This window comes from Neodothiora populina (assembly GCF_041146345.1).
Source record: "Neodothiora populina strain CPC 39397 chromosome Unknown canker_contig_3, whole genome shotgun sequence".
Taxonomy (NCBI): Eukaryota; Fungi; Ascomycota; class Dothideomycetes; order Dothideales; family Dothioraceae; genus Neodothiora; species Neodothiora populina.
The window spans coordinates 157,493-181,214 of record NW_027191417.1 but is presented as its reverse complement, the minus strand read 5'-3'; the positions used below and the strand labels follow the sequence as shown (position 1 = coordinate 181,214).

Sequence of the window (23,722 nt, the reverse complement as noted above, 5' to 3'; positions counted from 1 at the left end):
TTTCTTGCTTCTAGTCGAAGACGTATTCATGTACCATAACATCCCGTACCCATGGCTTCACGTCATCTCATAGTCGAATTGCCCCTGCCAGGCTCACCATCCTCTTGTCCTGGAAGGTCCGTGAATTCGAGTCGAGGTCTACAGCTTTGGAGGACGGTGATCCTGTTTCCGAGAGTTAATACACTCCACAGACTAGGGCTTGACATGAGGCTTCCTGCCTTGCTTGCCTTTCTTGCCTTTCTTGCCTTTTTTATCCTTGTTCTTCAGAACAGCATTCGCACGCATGCGACTGCTGCCAGTATGGGGTGGAGTGACAGAACGGCACTATCGCTTCTGAAGCATACCCCTGACGCTACCATCAAGCTCCACGTGGCCCGTGATCTGAGTCTCCATAAGTCCAGTGCCTGGGCCACTGCCGACTTCAAGCCACTTCTTCAGGAGATCATTGCTCTCTTTTGGCTTGACGCTGGGATCCGCAGTGCCAACAGTCACATGTGCCGTGTCGTTGACGCTCTTCCACTCCATGCCTCCATCTGCGCTGACGAGTCGGACGACGAAGCACATGAGTCGGTTGTCCCACACAAGGCGCTCCAATTGCACCTTGCACTTGCCGATCTCAGGTTCAGGAACACCTGCTTTCTCGGCCGCATCAGCATGCATCTTGCAAAGCTGATCCCAGTACTCGGCATATTGTGTAGCGAGTACACGATGGATCAAAGTGACATGAAACTCCGACTGCACTCTTCTCGATCCCTGAAGTTGATGCCACATTCTCGCCGTGTCAGCATCAGCGTTTTGAAAAGCTGCTTCGAGGATATTCTTGACTTTTTCAACAGAAAGATTGACACCAAAATATTCCAGCTTGGCTTGTTTCTGGCTTTTTGGTTGCTGCTGTGCCTGCTTCTGCTGTTTCTTCATCTCCCGCTTGGCACCACCGATATCATGCTTGATGTCTGGCTTGTAGTCGTTCAAAGCAGCCTCAGTCGCGCGATCCAAATCCTCCCCGGTAGGCATAGCTCCAAATAGTCTGGGATATTCCGCGTTCAAACGTGCGACGATAGTCTCAAGGTTCTCGCGCGACGACGAGGTAACATCGAGATCGATAACAAGATCGAAGTTGTCGTCGGGTTCCCTTTCGGGATTGACAGGCTCGAAACGATTCATAAATCCTTCCATGATGCCAACAATTTCATCCTGGCTCTTTGAGCCTGCTTGGATAGTTTGATGGTTGTCACCGCGGCTCAGGACCCTTGCGCGGGTCGCGGCACGAATCTGGTCGTACTTGGAGCGATCGTGAACATAATATAGAGCAACGAACTTGGCTTCTGGGACGGTCTGCGAAACGTCGTCCATTATCTGCTTACGCTCGCGACGCTGGTGATTGTTCCTGTCTGCGATCATAACGGGATGCGTGACCAAGCCTTCGCACACTCCTCGCGCGAAGTTGAGCGGTTTGGGCTTCTTCGTAATGTTATCGTTCTGTATGTGTCCCCAGCCAAACAGCTTGCTCAAGGCTATGGCAAGTGTTGTCTTTCCGCAGCCCAGGGTTGCGACCGGCACCAGAACGACGTTGTCTGCGACCATGTCCGAACCGACCTCGCCGCCTTCGAGTTCCTGCCTGATGATATCAGACCCCTTCAAGCCGCGAGCAGCAAGGAAGTCGTCCCTCAGCTTGATGATACCGTGGTTCTGCGCGTATGCTTTGCCGAGCTGCGGGTTGTCCAGGAGTTGCTTGCGTGCAAAGTGAAGATACTCATCTGTTATCTTTCTATGCTTCTTGAATTTAGGTGGCTTTCCAGCAATGATGGCCTTTGTACACTCTCGCCATTGGCGGTACATAAGGTAAGGTTCCTCGAACTTGTACTTGAAGAACCAATCTTCCCAAGGGCTTTCTGGATTTGCTCGCGACTGACACCTGATGACGAAGCCTTCCGTCTCTCGACCTGCATAGCTACCAGTCTCGGCGACCTTGTCGAGGAACGTCTTCACCTGGATAATGTCATTCTCCACAACATACATGGTCTTCTTGAAGCCCCATTCGGCAGCAAAACGATCGACGAGATGGCCAGCATAAGTGGCAAATTCCGGTAAGTTCAGGTTGATTCCGTGAAGATACAGACCAGCCGTTTCCGGATTGTAAGCAAGGACGTGCTCCTCGAACTCATCGTCACATAACTCGGCAACAGCGGTAGCATTCATGCGGCGTAGCTCGAAAGCAAGATCCTTTTTCGTCTTGCCAACTGTAGCTAGATGTTTCTCCACCCATTTCTCGCCAATCTCGGCATGACTGATGTTCGCATCCTCCCTTTTGCCAGTAGAGTGCTTGCTGCAGACAAGTAGAGTACCGTCTTCTAGACCGGAGATAAAGATGATGCATCCGTTCTCCTTGACACTGAGTTCATAAGGTCCCCTCGTATTCTTCTCCACGTTGGCCCATTGAGTCTTGCTCACTTCACCCTGGTTGAAAAACTTGTCGTATCCTCTGGTCACGATCTCGGGCTGGCCTGTGCTATTCACAGTAGTGAACAAACCTCGGGCGTAAGTTGGCAGGCCGTCTTTCTTGTAGTCCCATTCTTGCATGCGCCACGAATCGACTGCAACATTTGATCCTGCTACGTTAAAAGTGTTTTTCTTTGCCGAGAAGCCAGCTTTGCCACCTTTGCCTTTGGTGTGTTCTTCCAAACCCTGGAGCATTAGTGAAACTTCATTAGATACCTGAGCCTTGTACGGAGCATGATCCTGGTAAGCCATAACGGCTTGTTGGAATGGGTCTCTTGTAGTGTCTTGGACACTTTCAGATCACCTTGCTTTGCTTTGATGTAATCTACAAAACAAAGGTTATAATGGTGGGGCATAAACCAGCAGACGCAAGAAAAAGCTTTGATCTGCACTTTTAGATTCAATCAAGATGCTTTTTGAAAGCAAAGCGAAGGCTTCACAGGTCTGTCTTATGTTATATGAGCCAAGTGGAAAACGGGTAGCTCGGTGTCCCAGCGAGACAAGCACTACACGGTAAGTGAAAGTGGTCGGTGGAGGTAATTGCAGAGAGTCATATATGATGGTGGGTGGAAAGCGGTATCCCAAAACAATGCAGGCAGCTGCAGCCGAATCTTGGCGCGGGGCATTTTGTATGGCCAGGAGCGTCACTAGTAGCCAAATTCATGCCTAATAATTGCTGCCTTATCAAATGAGGTAGCTTTTAAGATTTCCTTTTCACATCAACGAATATCGTGAACATTAATATTGACGGACTACTAAGCTTAAAACTGCTTGATGTTTGATCTAGGCTTCTGCGTCCTCGTCACAAGGATACAATTCCGAAGGTTGTCATACGACTTAGAGAGGCACGATCGCAGCTATAGAGAACAACCCGTGTGAGATAGAGGGATCTGCTGTCAGACTCGACTCCAGGAGTCAAGAGACATGGGCAGAACCAGGTCTTTGACCACATCTGAACTATCACGATATCTTGGGTAAGGCGCCGATATGGGGCATTATCCGAATCAAAGAGTAGAACAAAGTCTGGAAGAGCTTGTAAATACGGAGACAGTAAAAGCCATTGGGAAACGGAGCTTCGGGTTTCCAGAGCACAAAGACAACATAGATTCAAGAGAATACGCTTGATTGTGGAACTATGAGAGACTTAAAACAGCAGAGACAGGCCAACCTTTGCGTGAAAAACCAAGTCCGGAGTAACAAAAGATCAAAAAGTGGAATAAAGTATGCAATATGGATGGGGAGATGTCAACACGCAATGAGACTTCCTACGCCACGCAGAAAGACGTAGCAAGCCAATTAAACGTGCAAGCAAAAAAATACTTGTTCTTGGAACAATGATGAGGGCCCTGACTCTCATGGGGAAATAGGAGGAGCCGGGCGTGACAATTGTGTTCCTGAGGAAAGATAGGGGAAAGAGAGTAGCGTGGAGCTCCGTACGTATAGTATGACCTGGTCAACTGTATCTTGCGATGTGTGTACACATCTCGAGTCGAGTTCCATGGCAGCTACAAGGCTACAGTGCGATTGTATACACTGCGGCACGACACGCTAATCAGACCGAGTCCATCTCATGAGTATGAAAGCGTCTCATATAATGTTTCGTAATCACGAGACGATTCTCGAGTCTCTATTAAGGTGTTGTGGAAAGGTGAGATATCAAGGTCGGCAAGTTGGTGAAAGCAGAAAAAAATAAGAGTATCTCCGACATTGACCACCCGGACCCCCTTTCGTCTTAGCGCAATTTAAACTTGGACCGCACAATTTGCGCCGTCATCTCTACAGTACACATGAATTCACTCTTTGAAGAATCGATATCCTATTTTCCACATCTCATGCGTGATAATTAATCCCGAATTCCAGTGAGGTGCATAAAAGGGCGTCTGATATCCAAAAGGGGTCACATACTATGTAAATTGCGTGGTACGAAGAGACGATCGTGTATGTCTTGACGCTCTGAAGCCTATTTTTCCACTTAATCTTTGACTCAAGCTCCCGTGCGTGCCTGTGGAGTCTCGATGCTCTCCTAAATCTGAAACACATAGAGTCAATGTTCGTGATGTATGTCACTTCAGCACGTCAAGGTCAAGCGTCCAACTTCAAGATCGTCTCAGGTAAGAGAAGAGGCACATCGGAGCGCACTCTGGTGAGGTGAGTGAGGTTGAAGGTCGATTGTTGCGACCGATCTTGGTCAATCGGTGCTGATGATGAGACGTGATGCATTTATCAAGGTCGGCATAAGTCCTATCAATTCATCGAAGTGGATCATGAATCGCCGAAGAAGCAAATTGATGCACAATCTTCAGTATCCAAATTCCCAAATGTCTTTCTGGTAGTCTTCGGTGAGATCCTTGTCTTCTCCATACCTAAAGTACAGAATGTAAGTGCATGACCAGAGTAAATAATGGGGCTTATGAGGGGATCATACAGTTCTTGCCATTTCACGAATCCACCCTCAAGGATATACACAGTCTGTCCTTTGACTTCGGGTGCATCCCCGGCACCTTCATTCGCCTTCTCAACCTTGCCGCCAACCTGTCTTTCTCGCTCACGAAGATAGCGGAGCGCTGAAGTCGGTCCTCTTTGCTGGCTCAACGCACAGTGAAATACCACAGTTTCCTTGTCCTTCAGCGTTCTCACCAACTCAGGCATCTTGTAATCATGAGTATGGACGGGCACATTCTGACAACCCGCAATGTGGCCACCGATATAGTCAGAGTCGCGGACGTCGATGACTGCAAGTGAGGGAGATTTACTACGGACAAGTGTCGAAAGCTTCTCCCGCGTGATGCGAGGCACTGAGGCTATCGTGATATTCGACATGTCTTTGTTGGTGCTGGTAGAGTGAAAGCTTTGCGAATATCTCAATATCTGGTCTGTCATTGTGTTGGTAGCAGGCAGGCGTGGACTTTACTTTGGAATGGCCGTGCGCACGTTTCTACACCAGATTTGTCCATATCACGGCTATAACTTCCGAAATAAGTTCGAGGAGAAAAGCCGCCAGAATGCGACGGCAACATTATAATTACAATTTCGAAGCTATCCACTTTGGCTTCCTCTTCTCTACAAATGCTTTCAAACCCTCCTTGATATTCTCACCATTCGCGAGGCCTGGATACCATTTCTGCATCAATTCTTTGGTCCCCTCCTCGGCGCTGAGGCCCTCCCAACCAAGTTTCACGCCTTCGCGACTCACGATGACAGAATCCGGACTGTTCTCCGCGATCATCCTTGCGTATTCCACCGCTGCATCCACAACCTCGCCTTCGGCATCGCCAACGACTTTGTTGATCAGGCCCCATCTCTCTGCTTCGGCAGCTGGTACGGTTCGTCCTGTTAGTGCCATCTCCATAGCTCGTGGCTTTCCTATAGTACGGACAATACGAGGGAGTGCGCCAGCGATGGCTACGACACCTCGCTTGACCTCTGGCAGTGCGAATGTTGCCTTTGACGAAGCTGTTACGAGATCACAGTTGACAATCATTTCACATCCGCCTCCAAAACAGATCCCGTTGACTGCAGCGATGACGGGCTTGCGACCACCTCGTCGAGAAAGCCCTCCAAAACCGGACTCGGCTTGAGGTCGTTGCTTGCCCTCTGACGTAGATTTGTTCCATTCTATTGTATTTCAGTATTGATGACTCGGCCGTGAATCTCATTGAGAATGCGTACCTTTTAGATCTGCGCCTGCGCAAAATGCTCGGCCTGTACCAGTGATAATGCCCACACTCAAGGCAGGCTCATGGTCAAGCCATTCCCAGACAGCATCGAGCTCAGCATGACCCTCACTGTTGATACAGTTGAGTTCTTTTGGCCTGTTAAGCCGCACCAGCAGTACAGAAGGTGCTGGATACGATAACATGCAATGCTTCACTTTTGGTGGCGACGCCTCGAACTTTGGTTTCCACGATATCGGCGCCATTCCTTATGAATGAATGAGTTCTGTAATGCAGTGAATTGTGAGTATGACAGGAAATCACCAATTCCAAGTGACTATCACCATACTTTAGCAGTACTGGTGGATGCTTCTCTCCTGCTTATGTATGCGGGGCAACCTTACCATATAGCCGTTTTTAAGCCGAGGCATGTCGTACTTGAATACTGCGCTTCCTATGACTCGAGATCGTTATTTGAACACAGCATGTAGTAGGTGATTAGCTTCACCAGCTACTAGCACTGTGATGTACTAATGCGTGTGAACTTGACTTTGCGTAGCCGCGCATCATGGCTTCCATTGCCTGTCAAAAGTTCCACACAATGATACTCGAAGCTCTGTGCTTAGCTGAATTAGAGATACCTATGGCAAATAGCATCTCCAGTAAGAACGAACAGACTGACAAAGATCATCGAAGCAAGATATAGTTGATTGGTCGACTCTGATCAATTTCTGTACCATCTCATTGGTCCGGGGTCAGATGTTACTCTCCTGGTAACATATTGGGAAGCAACAGTTGTTGTTTTCGTATTCGATATGTTCTGGTAGAATCAGCCACTACTTCTCGGCCACTGTTCCGATCTTACTACAATCCAGCTTAACTCAAAGCTCCATCATGGCCAGAAGTGCACATTCAATTGTTGCCAGTATGGGTTACCAGGACTAACACTTCCAGTGCAGAAGACTGCAAACGGAACCGGCATCTATGATTTGGCGTGAATATCGTCAACACCCCCGGACCAGCCCTTCTGCATTCATCGTGGACGCAATCAACCGAAAGATGTAGCTGCAGACCACCAATGTGGAAGGTTTACAGGATGTCGCTTGTCGTTTGCTAACGTGGACAAGTGCCAGATGTAGGACTCATGGACGAAATGCTTTAATCTGTTTGCGTGCAGCCGGGGGGCCTGACCTGCTAGGACCTATATCCCTCGTTACAATAAGACTGGGAACCCAATGTCGTCTTTCTAGGTTCAGATAAGCAATCGATGGTCGCTGCCCAGGCCCCTTCCGGACCCGTGAAGTGGTAAAAGCCCAGAGGAAGATTGCTATGTCCATGGATCGACTTCAAAACGCCAAATCCATGTATCTTGAGGAAACGTCCGACTGGGGCGACAGTGATAGTCTTTCCTGGATGCCAGGATCTGGGAGGCGATGCCGCATTAGCCATCATCAAGTCGATGATGGAATCTGTTTTGGAGCGGAAAAATGCGTGAGTTCTAGCTTTGATGGCCTGATCACTCAGCGAGCCCAAGCTTCTTTTCCTGAGATGAATGAAGAACATATCAGAGATCGTAAGTCTGCACCTTCAAGCGACTTGCGATGGCGTAGCTGTGGTAGGACTCACGATGCGAAAGGTGGAAGTCGATGGCAAAAGTGACGAGGGGTGGCAGGAAGAGCTTTCCTTATAAGCAGTCACCACTGAGCCGATCTGCCAAAGCTGCACACAAAAGCTCTACTGTGTTTCTAGCATCAATGATGGGCTGATAGTGAGAACGCGACAGAGCTGGCTCGGTCTCTCTTGAGTTTGAGCGGCTTACGAGTACTCACCTACTTCGATGTATAGGAAGATAGTTTCTAGGACAAGGACTGGGTCCTTTCGTTGACAGTAAGTGAGCTTGAATCATGGGTATATACAATGGCTATTCTGAGCCCTCATCCGTGGAGATCTGATGGCTTAATGGTCTGAGATCTCTACAGCCACCAAAGGTACTTCCCTATCCCCTTCCCCTGCCACTTCCTGCCAAATCCCAAAATGCCCCTAAGAAGACCCGACGCTGGTTCGAACCCAGCCGGGCGCCATTTCTTTTAGCATCTGTCATTTGCTTGACGTTCTTGAACGTCCACCTTTACCCATCTATGGACTTGCATTGCAACACTCCGTTCCTTTATGTACCTTACTATCGTCCTCCCTCCTATCTGATCTAGTACTTCACTGTCTTTGCTGCCTTTTCACGCAAAATCTGCTTGAGGGACCATACTTCAGGAAACAATGGAAAGCTTTGTTTGGGAGTTCGTAATCTGCAGGTCTGGCTGCATACAGGAGGGTTTCAGCAGCTTTCTAGTCTAGATGTCTAAGGTAAGTTCTCTGTTAGCGTTTTCGATCGATAGAGCCCCTGGTAGTCTCTGTTTTTACCTGCATCTGTGCATCCATTGACTTCTCAGGGGTTTCCAGTACATCCACCTCGGTCACAGCGCATTATACTATTGCCGACTTGTACTAGATCACAATCCACTTATCTTTGGCTTCACTTGTTCTTAACCAAGACAATTCTCAAGCGCTGTATTCCAGACAGTAGAGCGATTAAAAGGGACGCGTGTAGCAAGACTCTCACCAGTCGATCGACTGCTAACACGAATGAGCAGGCGATCAACCACACTAGGGACAGTATCGATATGGGACGTACGACCTGACAAAGACATTGTAGTGCTAATTCCTACTTGTCTATATTACAAGTACATATCGCGTCAAACAAGATCAGGGCAATTGCTTCTTGATGACTTCTGATTACGATTATCTAGCATAAGATTCGACCTCAAGCCTTACACATCCCCTCAAGCAACACGAGCAAGCCATATGCACCCGGGTCAGGAATACCCTTTATGGCGCTCTCGTCAAGATATGTGCTTCGCCCAAGCTTCGCCTCCAAGTTTTTCGTGGTATCCACACCGCGACGCGCCTCCTCTAAGGCTTTGTTTGCATCGCCAGTCCTCGCAAAAGTACGCGCAAACGGGATCAAACAATCCATCATTGTCCGATCTCCTTCCCTTGCCCTTGTATATTTCATCAACTGTTCGAGGGCGACTGTAACCGCATCCCTGACTGATTCACTTGAAGCCAATGAGGCAGACAAGGCAGTCAAGAAAATGCAATACAAGGCACCAGACGTTCCACCCATATTGACCTCCAGGTCATGGACTAATTCGCCAACAATCTGAGGTAGATCACCGAGGTTTTGGTTGCCGATGAACTTGAGGACTTGCTTTGCTCCGTCTCGTAATGTATATCCGCAATCGCCGTCGCCGACGATTTCGTCGTATCGAGTGATTGTTGATTCTGCCGCTATCACAGCATCGCATCCGGATTCTATACAATTTCGGACTTGGACGTCAGAGAACCTAATGTATCTCGAGTCAACCCTAGTCAAGCCTTCTTCATTTGCTTGCTCGTCCAGCAGGGGATTTGTTGGTCTGGACTGAGGTTCGATATACTGTACCGGCACTGGACATATCGAGATCGCAAAGCCGCGGGCCATGTCATCATGCTGTAGGACCATTGAAGTTGAAAGTGCATAGGGAATTTCGTGAGATTCTGCTAACAGTCAGCATTCTCCCATGTCTACTGCAGTTTTCTTATGGAATATGCATAAAAACAACGGAACGATAGTTGTCCAGCCGAAACAAGGACACGCAAAACTCACCAAAGAATTGCCCAATCTCCATACCAATGATATAGTTTTCGAGTCTGGAAAGACCATTCACATCCACATAATGCACAGAATGGGTGACGCCGTCCTGTGCAGCAAAAGACTGCAACAGACCACCCAAGCTCTGTTCCACGGCATACTTAGCTTGCGCATAGGTCTCCGCAGGACCACCTACACTCGAGATGGATAGATTTCCCCGAGACTTTTGTGTCTGAAATGTGGATTGCACAGCCACAGACGACCTTACCAGTAGTCGCAGCATTTCTGTCGTTCGCTGCAAGTTGGATCTGTACGAACACCGTTAGCGCCCTAATCCTTTTCCTGGTTGAGCCGATCCTTGTTACACTCGAACACACCCTTCATTGGCATATCTGAATCTATATCGAGAGATAAGAAGACTTACCTAGTCGACTCAGTCGCACTCCCCAGAACTTGCATGACATGATCAAACAGCAAATCGTCGTCGACTTCGACTTTCAGCACATCATGGCTCTCGATCTCGACCTTCCTCTGCACTCCCCTGCGCACAACCACAAGACCCTGACCGAAACCCATCCCTATTTCTTTCATCGCACTCACCACATCATCCGCCGATACCTGACCGACAGCAAAAGCACACGCATGTCTCGTTCTCTCCAATAACCCGCTCGGGAAATTCCCGGGTCTCACCACAGTCGCCACTCGAACATCATGATCACTCGCAGCAGCGAAAGATTGATCGACGAGTATCGTCGCCGTCTGGTCTTTCGAAGCGACGGGTCTGAGTGATGGTCGTAGCAGAGGGAGAAGATCCGACCAGCGAGTGGGATTCGTGATATCCAGATCAGAGGGTTCGAACGGGATTGTTTGCTCTACTACTATTGCCATTTTTCCTTTCCCTCTAAGTTCGTCTGCTGAGTGATATGTCGAAATGATAGTAGTCGGAAGCCGGTGTAATATGATGTGGGGGGGGGGGAGTATACAGTACGTGAAGCGTGCGGGGATGCGAATGAGGATATATTCTTTCTGTCTTTCTATATCCAATTACAAGACGACAAACACACAGCGCTCAAAGATGCGACAACGGGAGTGTCAAGATATATTCCACAAAGAACCCGGTCCTTATCATCGCTAGACGTCCACCCGATCCGAAGAACCTTTTAATGACTTGTATCGTAAAGTAGTTTTCCTTCCCGGTAATCATGGTGGGGGCGGATCTCCAAATCCTCAGCCCCGCACTCACTATCTGGAGACGTTCGTCGGGGGTTTGCCTAATACGGTAATCCGAGGCGTGACGTCCATTCCCGAGCAGCCTGCTTGCTTACTTCCTGTTCTGTATCTTGTGCAACGAATAGTGGGATTATTCTGTGTGTCGGGTGTGGGAGGTTGAGGTACTTCATTTGGATATCCGGGCTGAAGAGCTTCGATCTCGGTTGAGAGATGTAGTACTTTACTTTGAGCCCATCCATGGGTCTTGCACTTTTTTGTTGTTGTCATCCTGTATATACTTTTTCCTTGGACAATCCGAGCTATCACAAGCCTGGTGCTCTTCTTACTCTCTGTAACCTGAGTGCTCCATGATCTGAGTGGTACACAAGACGTACTTGAGGGTGGTTCTTGACTCTTAGTCTTATTAGGCCACGAAGGATTTGCTACATCCAATCCGTGAGGCCATGGCAGCAGCAGTGCAGACACGACAAGTGATTTCTCCCACTGCAAAGGAGACGTTCCATTTCATTAATGATCCGGCCGGTGCGTAAGCATTCTTCTTCCACAAGCACCCCATCCTCTTCGGTCAACAACACAAAATCCCCCGAGTCTTCCCCCGTCGCAGATCCGTAGAACTGAGATCCCCCAGACGCAATATCCGACGCCCTAACAGGCCTAACCCACCTGCATCCGAACCTCTCCTACATCCCGCACCACAAAATCCTCTACCGCAGCGACCTGCAAAGCTTCCGGTCCTCAAACCACGTGACCACAATCGGCTTCAGCGGCGGCGGCCACGAGCCCATGTTCGGCGGCTTCGTGGGGTCGAATTTCCTATCCGCGTATGTGTCGGGAAACGTATTCGCGTCGCCTACCGCGGCGCAGATATTCAAGGCTATCAAGCTGTGTCAGCCGAGGGGTGGCGATGAGGGAAGCGGAGGGGAAGCGAGGGGCACGTTGGTCGTTTGTGGGAATTATACGGGTGATATACTCAATGCGGGACTCGCCATCACGAGAGCCCAGGCGGCCGGGTATAATGTAAGGTTTGTGCCTGTTGGGGACGACGTGGCTGTCGGACGGAAGAAAGGGGGGAAAGTGGGCAGGAGAGGTTTGAGTGGGCATTTGATTGCGTTGAAATGTGCTTGTGCGCTCGCGGAGAGGGGCGAGTCGCTCGAGAGGGTTGCGAGCGTCATGGAGGTGGTTGCGGCGAATGTGGGCACTGTGGGTGTTGCTTTTGATCGGTGAGGCTGCCTTCTTTTCCTGCTTCACATCAAATCTGCTTTCTACTAACAATGACAAAAAACAGCGTTGCCCTCCCCAACGCCACTCTGACAGATCTCCAATCCCTGCCTCCAGCAACGATTGAACTCGGCATGGGCGCCCACGGCGAGCCAGGCCTGCGTCAAATCCACCCGATTCCCTCGCCACAAGATCTCACTCATCAAATGATCGATCTGCTAGTCGACACATCTGACGCAGACAGAGCTTTCATCCCGTTCAGCGCCTCCAGCTTTTCTGGGGTCGAGAACTCGGCAGCTGAAGAGAAAGACAACCAGGTCGTGCTCGTCTTGAATTCACTAGGCAGCACCTCCGACGAAGTCCTGGCGCGCTTCGCGGAACTGGCTGTTCGGGACTTGGAGAAAAGAGGGTTTGTGGTCAAGAGATTGACGCTCGGTCCGCTCGTCACTAGTCTCAAGATGAGTGGGTTTGGGATCACTGTTTGGAGGTTGCCGGCGAAGTTGGACCGTGGGAAGGAGGCGGGGCAGAGTATGGATAGAAACATGGCGCTTGACTTGTGGGATAGTAGGGTCGATTGCGTGGCTTGGAGACAGTAATTTTACTCTCTTTTCCTGTTCTTCTCACGTCTTGAACCCCTTTTGCGAGCTGAACAGCTGGCTTCTTGATATGAATAATCATGTACGTGAAGGTGAGTCATGGAGTGACTGCCTGTCTCTCTCAACATGCGAGAACCTGGGACACGATTTCCGCGACTTACGAGCATCAAGGTGAGGGAGAAACTTAGCTATTCTTCATATGCTCATGGCAAGAGCAACACAACGCCCGATCAATCACGAAACATGAGCTAAGCGATGATAAACCGATGAAGGTGGAGCAGGGGTTTCGTCTGATATTCTCTTTCGTGAAACCCACGTATATTTAATTATCGAGACGAGTCCTCGCCTTGATCAGAAGTGCTGGGGTTTTATTTTCTCGTACTGTACTGATGCTGCATACGTGCCGGATTGCCTGTTTCTCTTCTATTTTCTGCTTTTGCCCCTGGTCATTGCTTGCAGATCGAAGGGGAATGATATAGAGTTCTGATGGCCACCATTGCAAGAGAGATAGGGTGGATATAGTGACCAGCTCTGGCGGGTTTATTGACACAATCTCTTCGTGTGGTGGAAGAGTCGACTTTTACTCTCTGGGCGGCGGCTTTCAGTCCTCGATTTTAGGATTGCCGTTGATGTTGTTGTTACAACGTTCCCTCCCGGCTAGATAGGCATCTTGTTTCGTATACAGCAATGCGAGGATGCGTCGGTTCTTCCTGGTAAGGCGTGCCCTCGCAATTCGAGATTCGGGTAGGAAAAGAAGAGAATTGGAGGGGTTCGTCAATGTCTCTCCCTAGCTCGGGCCGGGCGACGCAGGTACTCTCCTCGCTTCATCTCTCTCTGTATCTCTCCATTTCGTGTACCCAAGCCAGAGATGTCGTTCCTTGCTGCAGACTCGGCCATTTTTATCCTCTTTACTTTCCGAATCCCTTGGCTCTCATGCTGGCCTCAATCGCACTCCAGATCTCCTCGACTACCTCTCTGTCTCTCCATCTCATGCCGACATCCCGCTCGCCAGCGCCTTGTCCCTCGCGCCAATACTCGACACCAACAGCCTTGACGCCTCTTCCCCAGCCCCTGATGACATCAGGAATGCCCTCGTTTCTCCAGCCGACATAGACACCCAGCACGCGATTGAAGAGTTCGGCCGGGTGGCTCCATTTGTAGCCCTTGAACTGCCAGGACTGGCCAGTGGTGAAGACGGCGACGACGCGATTCCAGTAATCGGGCTTGAAGTTCTCGGGGCTCTCGACAAGAATAAAACGGGTGGGTCGTAGAGGGTCGATCGACGGCAGAACACGGGATATCTGCGCCATGTTTGTTACTGTCGCAGCTGACGAAGGAGGAGTGTAGAGGCCGTCAACGAGGAAAGATTTGATGTTCGAGAGGCGCAATAGCGAAGATGCAGAGGGCGATAAAAGGATGATGGGTTCTGGTTTGCGAGAGGAGCCCTTGGATGAAGGAGGTGCGCGCAGGGCGGGAGTCAGTGCTGGGGCGGGAGCTGACTTGCTGCCGCTACGTGACAGGAACAGAGCAGTGTATTTCCGCACGTGGGAGAAGTCCTAGAGTCCAGTTAGTTTCGGATTGCTCGTCCTCTTCTCCTCTACAAGAACTAACCGTCTGCTTGATCCCCCGCAGGACAGTATTCCGGTCTCCCAGTATTCGCTCCTGTCGATAAATCACCCTCATCCTGTCGGCCTTGTCTCCGTCACCGCCGTCTCTTTCCACGCCACCCATGGGGACATCGCCAGCCTCTCCACCCTTGGCCAACTCAGCTGCCTCGCCAGCCAATCGCCGTGTCTCCTCGGTGTCACCCAGCGGACGGATGAACTCGCTCTCAGCCTCACCGACATCGCCGGCGAGCCAATTCACCAGGTCGAGCTTCTCGGCGAAGACGAGATTCGTCACGGGAGACAGGGTTGCTTCTTGCCGTGCCGAGTTGAGTGCCTGGGTGGCGGCGATGTATTCACCAACACCCTTGTCCTTGTTCTGCCAACACCAGAAGACACTGAGCAGATCTAGTCCCCCTGCTGATGCTGTGCTGTTGTCGCTTGTCTCTTCCGCCTTGCTGCTGCTGGTTGTGCTGGTCGAGATGAAGCGCGTCGGTGTCGAGCAGGGCAGGGCGATATGCGAAGGTCCGTCTGTTGACGAATGTGAATTGAAGAGAACGTGTGTCGCAGCAGGGAGTTCGGCGTAATCGGCGGTGGAGCTGGGATCTGATGAGGTGGTAGGGATCGGGGGTGTCTTGGACGCGATGCAGGCGCGAAAGAGCAGGAGAGCGTCTTGGTTGGCCGACGCCATCTTTGCGAGGGACTAAAGGGTGTGTGATCTTTCTTTTCTCTTCTGCAAGTGCGCGCGATGGACTGGTGAGTGGTGAAGCGAAGGTGATGGTGATGGTAGCGATGGAAGTCGAATTGAAGTCGAAATCATCCACCAAACACGAGTGTGGTAGAGCAACGTTGATGGAGAAGGAAGGTGCATTACACTTTGCGCGACGGAAGTGGAAGGTTCCCCGAGCACAAGTTCCTGGTTGCCAAGACTGCCATCGTTGCGCTTCATCAACACCTTAGCTAATTACACCTATTACTTTACAGCACATCTTGACCACTCCACGACAGGTCGCACGGGCTGCATATAGGTCTCATTGAGTTGTAGAATAATAGTGTCTGACAATTCCTCCTGCCTATACAAGAAACACGCTTGTCGACTCCCCTAGTCCTTTGTTGTGTCTAGTGTTGCTGGCCGGCCAAGAAATGAATCCCGTCCGTCACCACCGTATGTCCAAATGCCTCGAGTCCGCTCGGTGTGACGCCCTCTCATGTACTGGACATGCCAGCCGCGACCCACCCTCCTCTGACCTTCTTCTCATTCCATATTGCTCCGCATTTCTGGGGCAAAGTGGGGATGTCGGAAGATGATCAGGTATAGTATAGTCGTACTGAACATCTTTGGTCATGGGTGTGTCGTCGGTGACGTTGATTCGTTGGCGGAAGTAATCCGTCCGTCCATAATCGAACAAATCCGCAGTCGATTCGGCATTCCCGAACGAAGAAGGCGTGTGGTTTCTTCTCTGTTTCACCCGACTCCAGAGCGATGATGACTCGCGCGACCTGTTCGCTGTTGAAGTCGAGTATACCACTTCTGCCGTCATTCTTCTCTGCATCGGCGATGGCGACTGAAATTCCCAGGGATCGGCGCGTCTGATCTCCCCTGAGACGTCCTCACTAGGAGGTCTTCGGTGGTCAAAGAAGAACCCCCTCGATGCTTTGAGCTGCTTGTTGTCGAGTGGCCCAGTTCCAGATGGTGGTGTGTTGATGCGTCGCATCTCTGAAGGTAGCCATGTCGTCGTCTTGTTGATGTTGTTTGGCATCACATAGCGCTTGCCGTCGCTGTCGTAGTATGATATCGACGACTGCATGTTCCGGCGTCGTTGGGTGCTAGACGGTTCGACAAGCGCCGCGCTGGTAGACGTCTGTATCGCATATAACCAGCCTTCATGTGAGAAAGGTGACAGTATAGGGGACTGATGTTCATTTGGGGGTATATGGCGCTTTGCGAACAACTTCCCCATCCTTTCGATACAACTCTGCCTCGAATTGGTCAGAGACAAATGCCCCACTGAGGCTCTGCGCGTACTTTGGTCGATGCTCATCTTCCTGGTCGCTGCACTTCTGGCACTGGGCACAACGATGCCCGACGAATCCAACCATCGTGATAGCGCCACATGCAGCCTTCTTTTGACCTCCTGTCGACATGGTATTAACGCAAGGGACATTTTCTTCTCGATAGGATAATTGATTTGTTTCTTATCAACAGATTTGAGTTGCGTGACTAAAGGAAGATCCGGACTTCCTTCATTTTGGTCGTCGGCCCTGACTGCTGTGACATTAGGTTTTCCAATCGCATTTTCGCTATGACCCTTTGGAGATTCTCGCTCTTCGACATCTTTCAATGTAGCAAATGACACGCGCGCTGTGACATCTGGCCGTCTTGGTGCCCTCAGCGAACCATTCGAGCTCGCCGTGCTGCGATTCAATGCCCGAGGATTGAAGCCTCTGCGCGAACGCGGACTCAAGGAAGACGTCCGCTCTGATGAAGAGCGCGTATTCCTAGCATATCTAGGTCGTTCCGGCATGACGGGTAACGTACCCAAGCTTGATGTCGGAGAACCCCGAAAATCCGACATACTGTCCAGTGCTTCCGAGAAAGTCAACGGCCGTTTTTCATGAGGGGTTGTAGAAGATACAAGTGCAGAAACAGAGAGTATCGTAGGAGACAGCTTTGCAGTGGCTACCGTTGAAGCGACAGGAGCAGGACACGCCAGAGCGAGGTGACTCGGCCCCGTCATGACTTTCTTGAAATTGCGTTTGCTCATTTCTTTTCTGGCCAGGAGGTGGGCAAAGCTACTTGCGTCGGAAAGCTCACCACCAGAGCTGGTGTCTTCAGCATTGCCCGAGAGGCGATCTAAGATTGCCGGTGGAAGCGGAGTTGATATGGGAGTCGAAGGCGATGGTACAAAAGTGCTAGCACTGCTGTCCGCGTGCGGTATCAGCCGCCTTCAACATTCAATGATCACAAAAGACCTTACATAGGGGGCGACAAGTCTATCCCAAGCCCATTATGATCTCTTCCCAAGAGAAGGGATCCTTGCTCTTGTTCTTTGTCTTTTTCTTCTCCGGGGACTGATCGCGGTAGCGAGACGGATGTTGCGAGTCCTGAAAGTCCCGAGCCTGCGTCGTCGTCGTCGTCGTCGTCGTCCTCCCACCTCGGGAAGATGGAGTCCTCGCTTCCCTCGATGGCAGCGGCTCGTCTTCTTCCGAGGATTGATCCTCGTCGTCTCTGTTCCATCTGGACTTACGCTCGTCGACGTCTCTGACTCGTTCCAGCTGTCTCTGTTTCTCTTTTCGATCGTAGTCGCGGAATATCCCTTGCGGCTTCAAGGTGCAGAGTCCGGCAACGACGAGTGCAGCTACGACAAAGATGGCGCGATGATGGTTGGGATGGTATTCACCGTGCGGCATACTCGACGGCGACGGGAGATGGTCAAGGGTTGTCGTGCGGAAGCCAAAGGATAAGAGATTGGTATTTGATAGGATGCAGTGGGCGTAGGTATTGTCTTTAGACTTGACCCTGCAGAAGACTCTATATGCAAGTGAAGGAATCTTGACCAGAGTTGGTCTACCGACTTCGGGCATGTTGCCCCCAATAAGGCAGGCACGTGTTTCTCTTGTACTGTCGTCAGGGAGGAAGAGACTCAAGGAACATTCAGCCTCAATTGCTCTGCTAATGAGACAACTCTACTTCTTATCGGGACATGATAGCTCATGAATATCATCCTTCAGAGCAATACCAAGTATACCTGATGAGTCTGACCTCAGTAACTATTGCAAGCAAAGGCGTATCGATGCAATCATTACAGGAACCGGAGGCTTCTCGCTTAAAAAAGATAGAAAGCTCCGATACCTGCGCTTGCTCAATGAAATCAAGTAATTCCTCTGCTATCGCATGCAAGGGTATGTGTTATGACCAGTCCGCCAATCTGCATGTATGATCGTTTGGTGAGGCTTTATAAATGCTATCATAGTATCGGAACATACGGCGAGATATGCATGTGCGGAACAATGATGCTTTTCATTACAGCATCTACGATTACAAGTTTGAGAGGAGAAGGTTTGTTCCAGCAAGTCTTCGGTCATGACCAGGGGGCATGCTATCTCCCGGAATCCGTCTCCGGGCCATCTTTTCTTCCTGGCCATTCTCGGTAGATTGCTGGTGGTCATTTGCTGAGGCTTCGATTCTCCGAAAGCAGCTGCCCTTTCTCCGTGCCTTGACTCAATGTCGCGGCGCCTCTACTCGAGGTTCTCGAGTTCATCTTCCGAACCCGCCTTGCCGGTAGCGTCTCAAGGACAGAAATTTTGTTGTTCCCAAGACCACAAAGTCCAGCTTCTCCTCATTCCTCGTCCGCTCTTTTCCGCATGGCCGCTTTCAACCTGTCTTCACCCGCACCTCGGCCTGATGCAATCTCCTTTCTCCTCTCTTCGCTCTCGCTCTGTTTCCCCAGCAGCTGCGCTCTAGCCTCACTGGCGAGTTCACCCACGGCGCCGTACTTCTTGTCGTCTCTGACCTGATCAGCCAAGCCATGGCGCCTGCGACTCTCGTTGTACAGATCCAGTCCTTGGCCACCACTGTCGGCGTCTCGATGCCGCTGAGCGTTGGCTTTGGCGGCGCGGATGGATGTGCGCGTGTACACGAAGAGAATCATGGCCATTGTGAAGGCTGCCGCGGGCGCGAGTAGTGTTCGAGAGTTCACCCGCCGCGAGTAGGCCGAGGGTGATTTTGTGGGATGTGATAGCTCTGTGGTTCCTGCCACGCCGCGCGGCATGCTGAGTCGACCACCCATATTTGAGAAGGCGGGATTCGTCGATGCTACTATTGCAAGTCTGGATGGCAGTGCTGCAAGGTATGAGCAAGTCAAGGCATGGGATGTCGAATAAAGATAAAGTCTTGGCAGACAGGTGATGGTTCCCGGTCTCCATTGCGGGGAGAGCTTCACTTTGCTCTAGAATGACGACATCCGCTTCCGGCAATTGGAAGGTCCGTGCAATGCATGGAGGGGGAGAAGCCCGCATTATCTGAGATCCAGAGGAAGGTGCAAAGAAAAAGAATTGGTAAGCACAGCAGCGGTGGCAGTAACATCGACACATGTTATCTTAGCATTATAATCACAATCGCTAGAAGTCCGTTCTTCGAGTATCCGAATTCATGTAAGTCGTTTGATTCTGTCTCTGTCTCTGTTGCCCGCAAAAGTAAACGTTTTCTGAATCTCCGTTCCTTTCTTGCCAGCACCGTTTACACTACTAGTCTGTATCTTTATCTACAGCATCCCATCCCATACTCGAGTCTATCTTACCTTATTCTTTACCTTATTCTGTATATGATTTGGCATCTGACGTCGTGACTCAGCCATCCCCCAAAACTTATATTGTCCTTCGACCGCTCCCCTCTTCTCCCCCTCCCTCCACCTAGTACACCTCTACCCCGAGTATCTGAGTGAAAGCCGGCAAGCTGTCTTCCACACTCTTTCCTCGCTCTATACTCGCCGCTGCTGCTGCTGCTCCAAAGTTTAGCGCGCGAACCGCAGTCACTAGAGTCTCGTCCATAAACCGCCACTTCTCCTCGACTCCCTTCATCATGGCCCCCACACCCAAGGAGTGCGACTTCCTGGTCTTGGGCATCGGATCCGGTGGTCTCGCTGCCGCCAGACGCGCAAGTGGCCAGTACAAAGTCAAGACCATTGCTATCGAGAATGCAAGACTTGGAGGAACATGCGTGAACGTTGGGTGAGTTTCTTTCTACCAGCAAATCACAATCGAGACAGCGCGACTGACCGCAACAAAGTTGCGTGCCGAAAAAGGTCACCTACAACGCCGCCGCCATCGCCGAGACCATCAAGCACGCAAAGGCCTACGGCTTCTCCGTCAAGGAGACTGCCCCATTCGACTGGACTCTGTTCAAGCACAAGCGTGACGCCTACGTCAAGCGCCTGAACGGCATCTACGAGAAGAACTTGAACAATGACGGAATCGAGTATGTCCACGGCACTGCCTCCTTCGTCGACACCAACACCGTCAAGGTCGCAATGGACGACGGTACCGCACAAGAGATCAAGGCCAAGAAGATCCTTATTGCCGTCGGCGGTCGCCCTGCAAGTGTCGGTGTCGAGGGTGAGGAGTTGGCCATCAACTCTGACGGTTTCTTCGACATGGAGACCCTCCCCAAGAAGATCGCTGTTGTTGGCGCTGGTTACATTGCCATCGAGATGGCCGGTATGCTCAACGCTCTCGGCTCCGAAGTTCACCTTTTCATCCGCCACGACAAGTTCCTCCGAACATTCGACCCCCTGGTCCAGGACAAGATCACTGCCGAGTACGAGAGACAAGGCATAATCATCCACAAGCAATCCTCCCAGTCCAAGATTGAGAAGGGCAACGGCAGCACCAAGCGCCTTCACTACAAGGACTCCAACGGCGAGGGCGTCCTCGACGACCTCGACGAGGTTCTTTTCGCCATTGGCCGTACTCCTGAGCTCGACAAACTCAACCTTGATGCCACTGGCGTCAAGACCAACGACAAGAAGCACATCATCACCGACGACTACCAAAACACCAACGTCGACAACATCTTCGCTCTCGGAGATGTGTGCGATCGCGGCTTCGAACTCACCCCTGTCGCCATCGCTGCCGGACGCAAGCTCTCGGACAGAATCTTTGGCGGAAAGGAAGGCGCCAAGCTTGACTACTCCAACATCCCTTCCGTTGTCTTCTCTCATCCAGAGGTCGGCAGCATCGGCATGACCGAGCCCGAGGCCCGCGAGAAGTACGGCGACGAGAACGTCAAGATCTACACCTCCTCATTCACCGCCATGTACTATTCCATGATGGAGCCCGAGGAGAAGGGTCCTACGTCCTACAAGCTCGTGTGCGCCGGCAAGGAAGAGAAGGTTGTAGGCATGCATATCCTCGGCGAGGACAGCTCCGAGATCCTGCAAGGATTCGGTGTCGCCATCAAGATGGGTGCCACGAAGAAGGACTTTGACTCTTGCGTCGCCATCCACCCGACTAGTGCCGAGGAGTTGGTCACGATGAAATAGATGATTAATTTGGGATACAGATTGGGAGTTTTTCGTCATCGTATGTGAAGTCAGATCATGAATCTAATACTACTTTCCACCGATCTCCTTCGAGTGCGCTTGTTCGAGCGCGAGCACAAGTGGAGTCTGTGGCTCAGCCTTCGGCTCCCTCACTCACTTGATGGTTTCTTGAAAAAAAATTCTCAGCTTCACTGGTGGCATGGCCGCGAGTGAGTATCCATACACGGACGAGCCGATGTATTGGCGAAGTGAGAATCCTTCGGCTATAGTGGATAGGTACTTGTTTCTTGGAAATTGGCCATGGGTTGATAGTGTGGTGTTCAGCCCTAAATCGTATCCTAGGTAGACATCAGATCCTGCGCGAGTAGGTCGAGTCCGTGGCTTTTCTCTCCCTCGTTCAAAGCATGTACGGACTAGTTGAAAGACCATCGCTACCATGAATTGACAATTCGTTGCTGGTGCTGAACCACAAGCTCTCTACGCTAAGGCTCGGTGCTTCGCGCTTGTCCACTTGCATAGAAATCAGAAAGATGTAGGGTGAAGACCAAAATCTGCAATGGCAGGCATGTCGAGTCTGTGGCTTGTCTTCAGCTCACTCGCTCACTTGATGTTTTGTTTGAGAAATTGTAGCTCGGCCTCATTGATAGCTCAGGCTTGGCTTGGTACCTTCCACGCCTCTACTCCGACGGTACCTTGACGAACTTCAAAGCAGAACCAAATCATGCCGAAGCAAGTGGAGTCGGTGGCTTATCTTCAGCTGGCTCGTCGGCTGGTTCTTGGGAGATGTTCTCGGCTGCATTAATGACTGCGAGTAAGCATGGACGGGCCGAATCATTCGGCGAAGCGAGAATTCTCAGCCACCTCCCTACTAATGCGATTCTCTGACTATCGTTACCATGAATTGACTATGCATTGCCGGGACTAAATCAGCTCGGTACCTACGCGCTCGTCTAGTCCAAGGAAGAGTCAAGACAGAAGTGGGTAGGATAAATGATCAAAACCTGCACACGGCTGACATGCTAATCCATCAGGCAAGACATGCACGGCACGACGTATAGGCACGTGAAGGAGCTGACTACCTACATCGTTCATGCTACTGTAACGTGAGCCTGACGTAGTGAAGTGCCAGAGAATCCCGATTCACTCTACGAGTCCACGATACCTAATCTACTCTGACGAGATACTCTATATACGAGCCGCATGGGCGTGTCAGCATGGAGTTAGCATTCGAGACACAGGACACTATACTTGGTATCGCGAGTCGTCGAGGTATTACCGGTTGGCGCAAGCAAGGTTCGCGGATAGCAAAGGGCAGCACTGCGCCGGCAATGCCTCGCGACTCCTGAACTCTATGAGTGCTATTCGTACAGACGAATACCTATAGATAAGGCGACTCTGACTAGAGCAGGAGAGATAGTTCGTGTGTATCCATGGTTTGCATGCACGAATTCAGCCTACCAAGCGACTTCTTGGTAGGGTCGGGTCACGGGTGGCATCAAGGAGGGGGCTTCGCGGGCCGGAGGGCGCGCTCCCTAATCCTTCCCTTGTCCAAAATCTCCGAGCGTAACCTTGGACCTTAAACATCACTTCTCGTGACGTCCAGTGCTAGAACAATCAAGTCATCCAACCCTCGACGCATACCTCTACTTTTCTTTTCTTCTGCCCACAGACGAAAGATGTGCTTCTAGATCTCGCCGCGAGCTTTATTCGAGTGGCTGGTGACGACAAATCGAAGCGGAGAACGTTTACAAAACCCCCCGTATATCGACGAACCTAGCGCCAACGGCGGATGTCAACGGTCCACAGCCAAAAAGCGCGACGCTTCATCCCAACTCGAATCTGGGTCGTCCGAGACATTTCTGAAGGCTGTACTCTGGCACATTCTTGGGCTATGATCCTTCACTTTATCATTGCCTGCTTTCTCTAGGTGCACTATAGCCCGTGTCTCAGGGCACCTCCTTCATCGTATCGCTATACGACATCACGGGTCGGCGAGTGAGAGGCAGAGAGCGGTGCAGACAGGTGGGTGTTCAATGCGACTCCCGGCGCCCTCTTTGCGTGTTCGAAACGCGTCTTGGTATAGAGATTCTTACTATAGCCGTTGACGGTTCATGGTACGTGGCTCCAGATAGCAGTAACGGGCGGTGGAAAGAAACCGTTTCGAGATCGGAAAGAAGACGGCTAGGACTCCAAACGT

General features: G+C 50.9%; 9 protein-coding genes across 10 annotated transcripts; 2 read left to right on the top strand and 7 right to left on the bottom strand.

Annotated features, from left to right (window-relative positions):
* Nucleotides 1-324: 324 nt before the first annotated feature.
* AAFC00_004474 (uncharacterized protein) lies at nucleotides 325-2,751 on the bottom strand (the record flags this gene model as incomplete). Its single annotated transcript, XM_069344122.1, has 1 exon — nucleotides 325-2,751. The coding sequence occupies one exon, from the start codon at nucleotides 2,749-2,751 to the stop codon at nucleotides 325-327; it is 2,427 nt and encodes an 808-aa protein (XP_069196534.1).
* Nucleotides 2,752-4,798: 2,047 nt separating this feature from the next.
* AAFC00_004473 (uncharacterized protein) lies at nucleotides 4,799-5,379 on the bottom strand (the record flags this gene model as incomplete). 2 transcript variants are annotated; one of them, XM_069344121.1, is made up of 2 exons in its annotated part: nucleotides 4,799-4,862; nucleotides 4,925-5,379. In XM_069344121.1, the coding sequence occupies 2 exons, from the start codon at nucleotides 5,377-5,379 to the stop codon at nucleotides 4,799-4,801; spliced, it is 519 nt and encodes a 172-aa protein (XP_069196532.1). The 2 variants fall into 2 exon arrangements, with proteins under 2 accessions (XP_069196532.1, XP_069196533.1); XM_069344120.1 differs by having other exon boundaries at nucleotides 4,925-5,319.
* Nucleotides 5,380-5,521: 142 nt separating this feature from the next.
* Nucleotides 5,522-6,418, bottom strand: AAFC00_004472 (uncharacterized protein; the record flags this gene model as incomplete). The annotated part of the gene is made up of 2 exons (XM_069344119.1): nucleotides 5,522-6,114; nucleotides 6,169-6,418. The coding sequence occupies 2 exons, from the start codon at nucleotides 6,416-6,418 to the stop codon at nucleotides 5,522-5,524; spliced, it is 843 nt and encodes a 280-aa protein (XP_069196531.1).
* A 2,549-nt stretch (nucleotides 6,419-8,967) lies between these two features.
* Nucleotides 8,968-10,725, bottom strand: AAFC00_004471 (uncharacterized protein; the record flags this gene model as incomplete). The annotated part of the gene is made up of 3 exons (XM_069348167.1): nucleotides 8,968-9,743; nucleotides 9,853-10,145; nucleotides 10,262-10,725. 3 exons carry the CDS (start codon nucleotides 10,723-10,725, stop codon nucleotides 8,968-8,970), a joined length of 1,533 nt encoding a protein of 510 aa, XP_069196530.1.
* Nucleotides 10,726-11,510: 785 nt separating this feature from the next.
* Nucleotides 11,511-12,881, top strand: AAFC00_004470 (uncharacterized protein; the record flags this gene model as incomplete). The annotated part of the gene is made up of 3 exons (XM_069344118.1): nucleotides 11,511-11,589; nucleotides 11,696-12,287; nucleotides 12,353-12,881. 3 exons carry the CDS (start codon nucleotides 11,511-11,513, stop codon nucleotides 12,879-12,881), a joined length of 1,200 nt encoding a protein of 399 aa, XP_069196529.1.
* Nucleotides 12,882-13,789: 908 nt separating this feature from the next.
* AAFC00_004469 (uncharacterized protein) lies at nucleotides 13,790-15,176 on the bottom strand (the record flags this gene model as incomplete). The annotated part of the gene is made up of 2 exons (XM_069344116.1): nucleotides 13,790-14,437; nucleotides 14,493-15,176. The coding sequence occupies 2 exons, from the start codon at nucleotides 15,174-15,176 to the stop codon at nucleotides 13,790-13,792; spliced, it is 1,332 nt and encodes a 443-aa protein (XP_069196528.1).
* A 2,303-nt stretch (nucleotides 15,177-17,479) lies between these two features.
* AAFC00_004468 (uncharacterized protein) lies at nucleotides 17,480-18,070 on the bottom strand (the record flags this gene model as incomplete). The annotated part of the gene is made up of 1 exon (XM_069344115.1): nucleotides 17,480-18,070. One exon carries the CDS (start codon nucleotides 18,068-18,070, stop codon nucleotides 17,480-17,482), a length of 591 nt encoding a protein of 196 aa, XP_069196527.1.
* Nucleotides 18,071-18,825: 755 nt separating this feature from the next.
* Nucleotides 18,826-19,275, bottom strand: AAFC00_004467 (uncharacterized protein; the record flags this gene model as incomplete). The annotated part of the gene is made up of 1 exon (XM_069344114.1): nucleotides 18,826-19,275. One exon carries the CDS (start codon nucleotides 19,273-19,275, stop codon nucleotides 18,826-18,828), a length of 450 nt encoding a protein of 149 aa, XP_069196526.1.
* A 791-nt stretch (nucleotides 19,276-20,066) lies between these two features.
* On the top strand, nucleotides 20,067-21,525 carry AAFC00_004466 (uncharacterized protein; the record flags this gene model as incomplete). Its single annotated transcript, XM_069344113.1, has 2 exons — nucleotides 20,067-20,215; nucleotides 20,274-21,525. The coding sequence occupies 2 exons, from the start codon at nucleotides 20,067-20,069 to the stop codon at nucleotides 21,523-21,525; spliced, it is 1,401 nt and encodes a 466-aa protein (XP_069196525.1).
* Nucleotides 21,526-23,722: the final 2,197 nt, after the last annotated feature.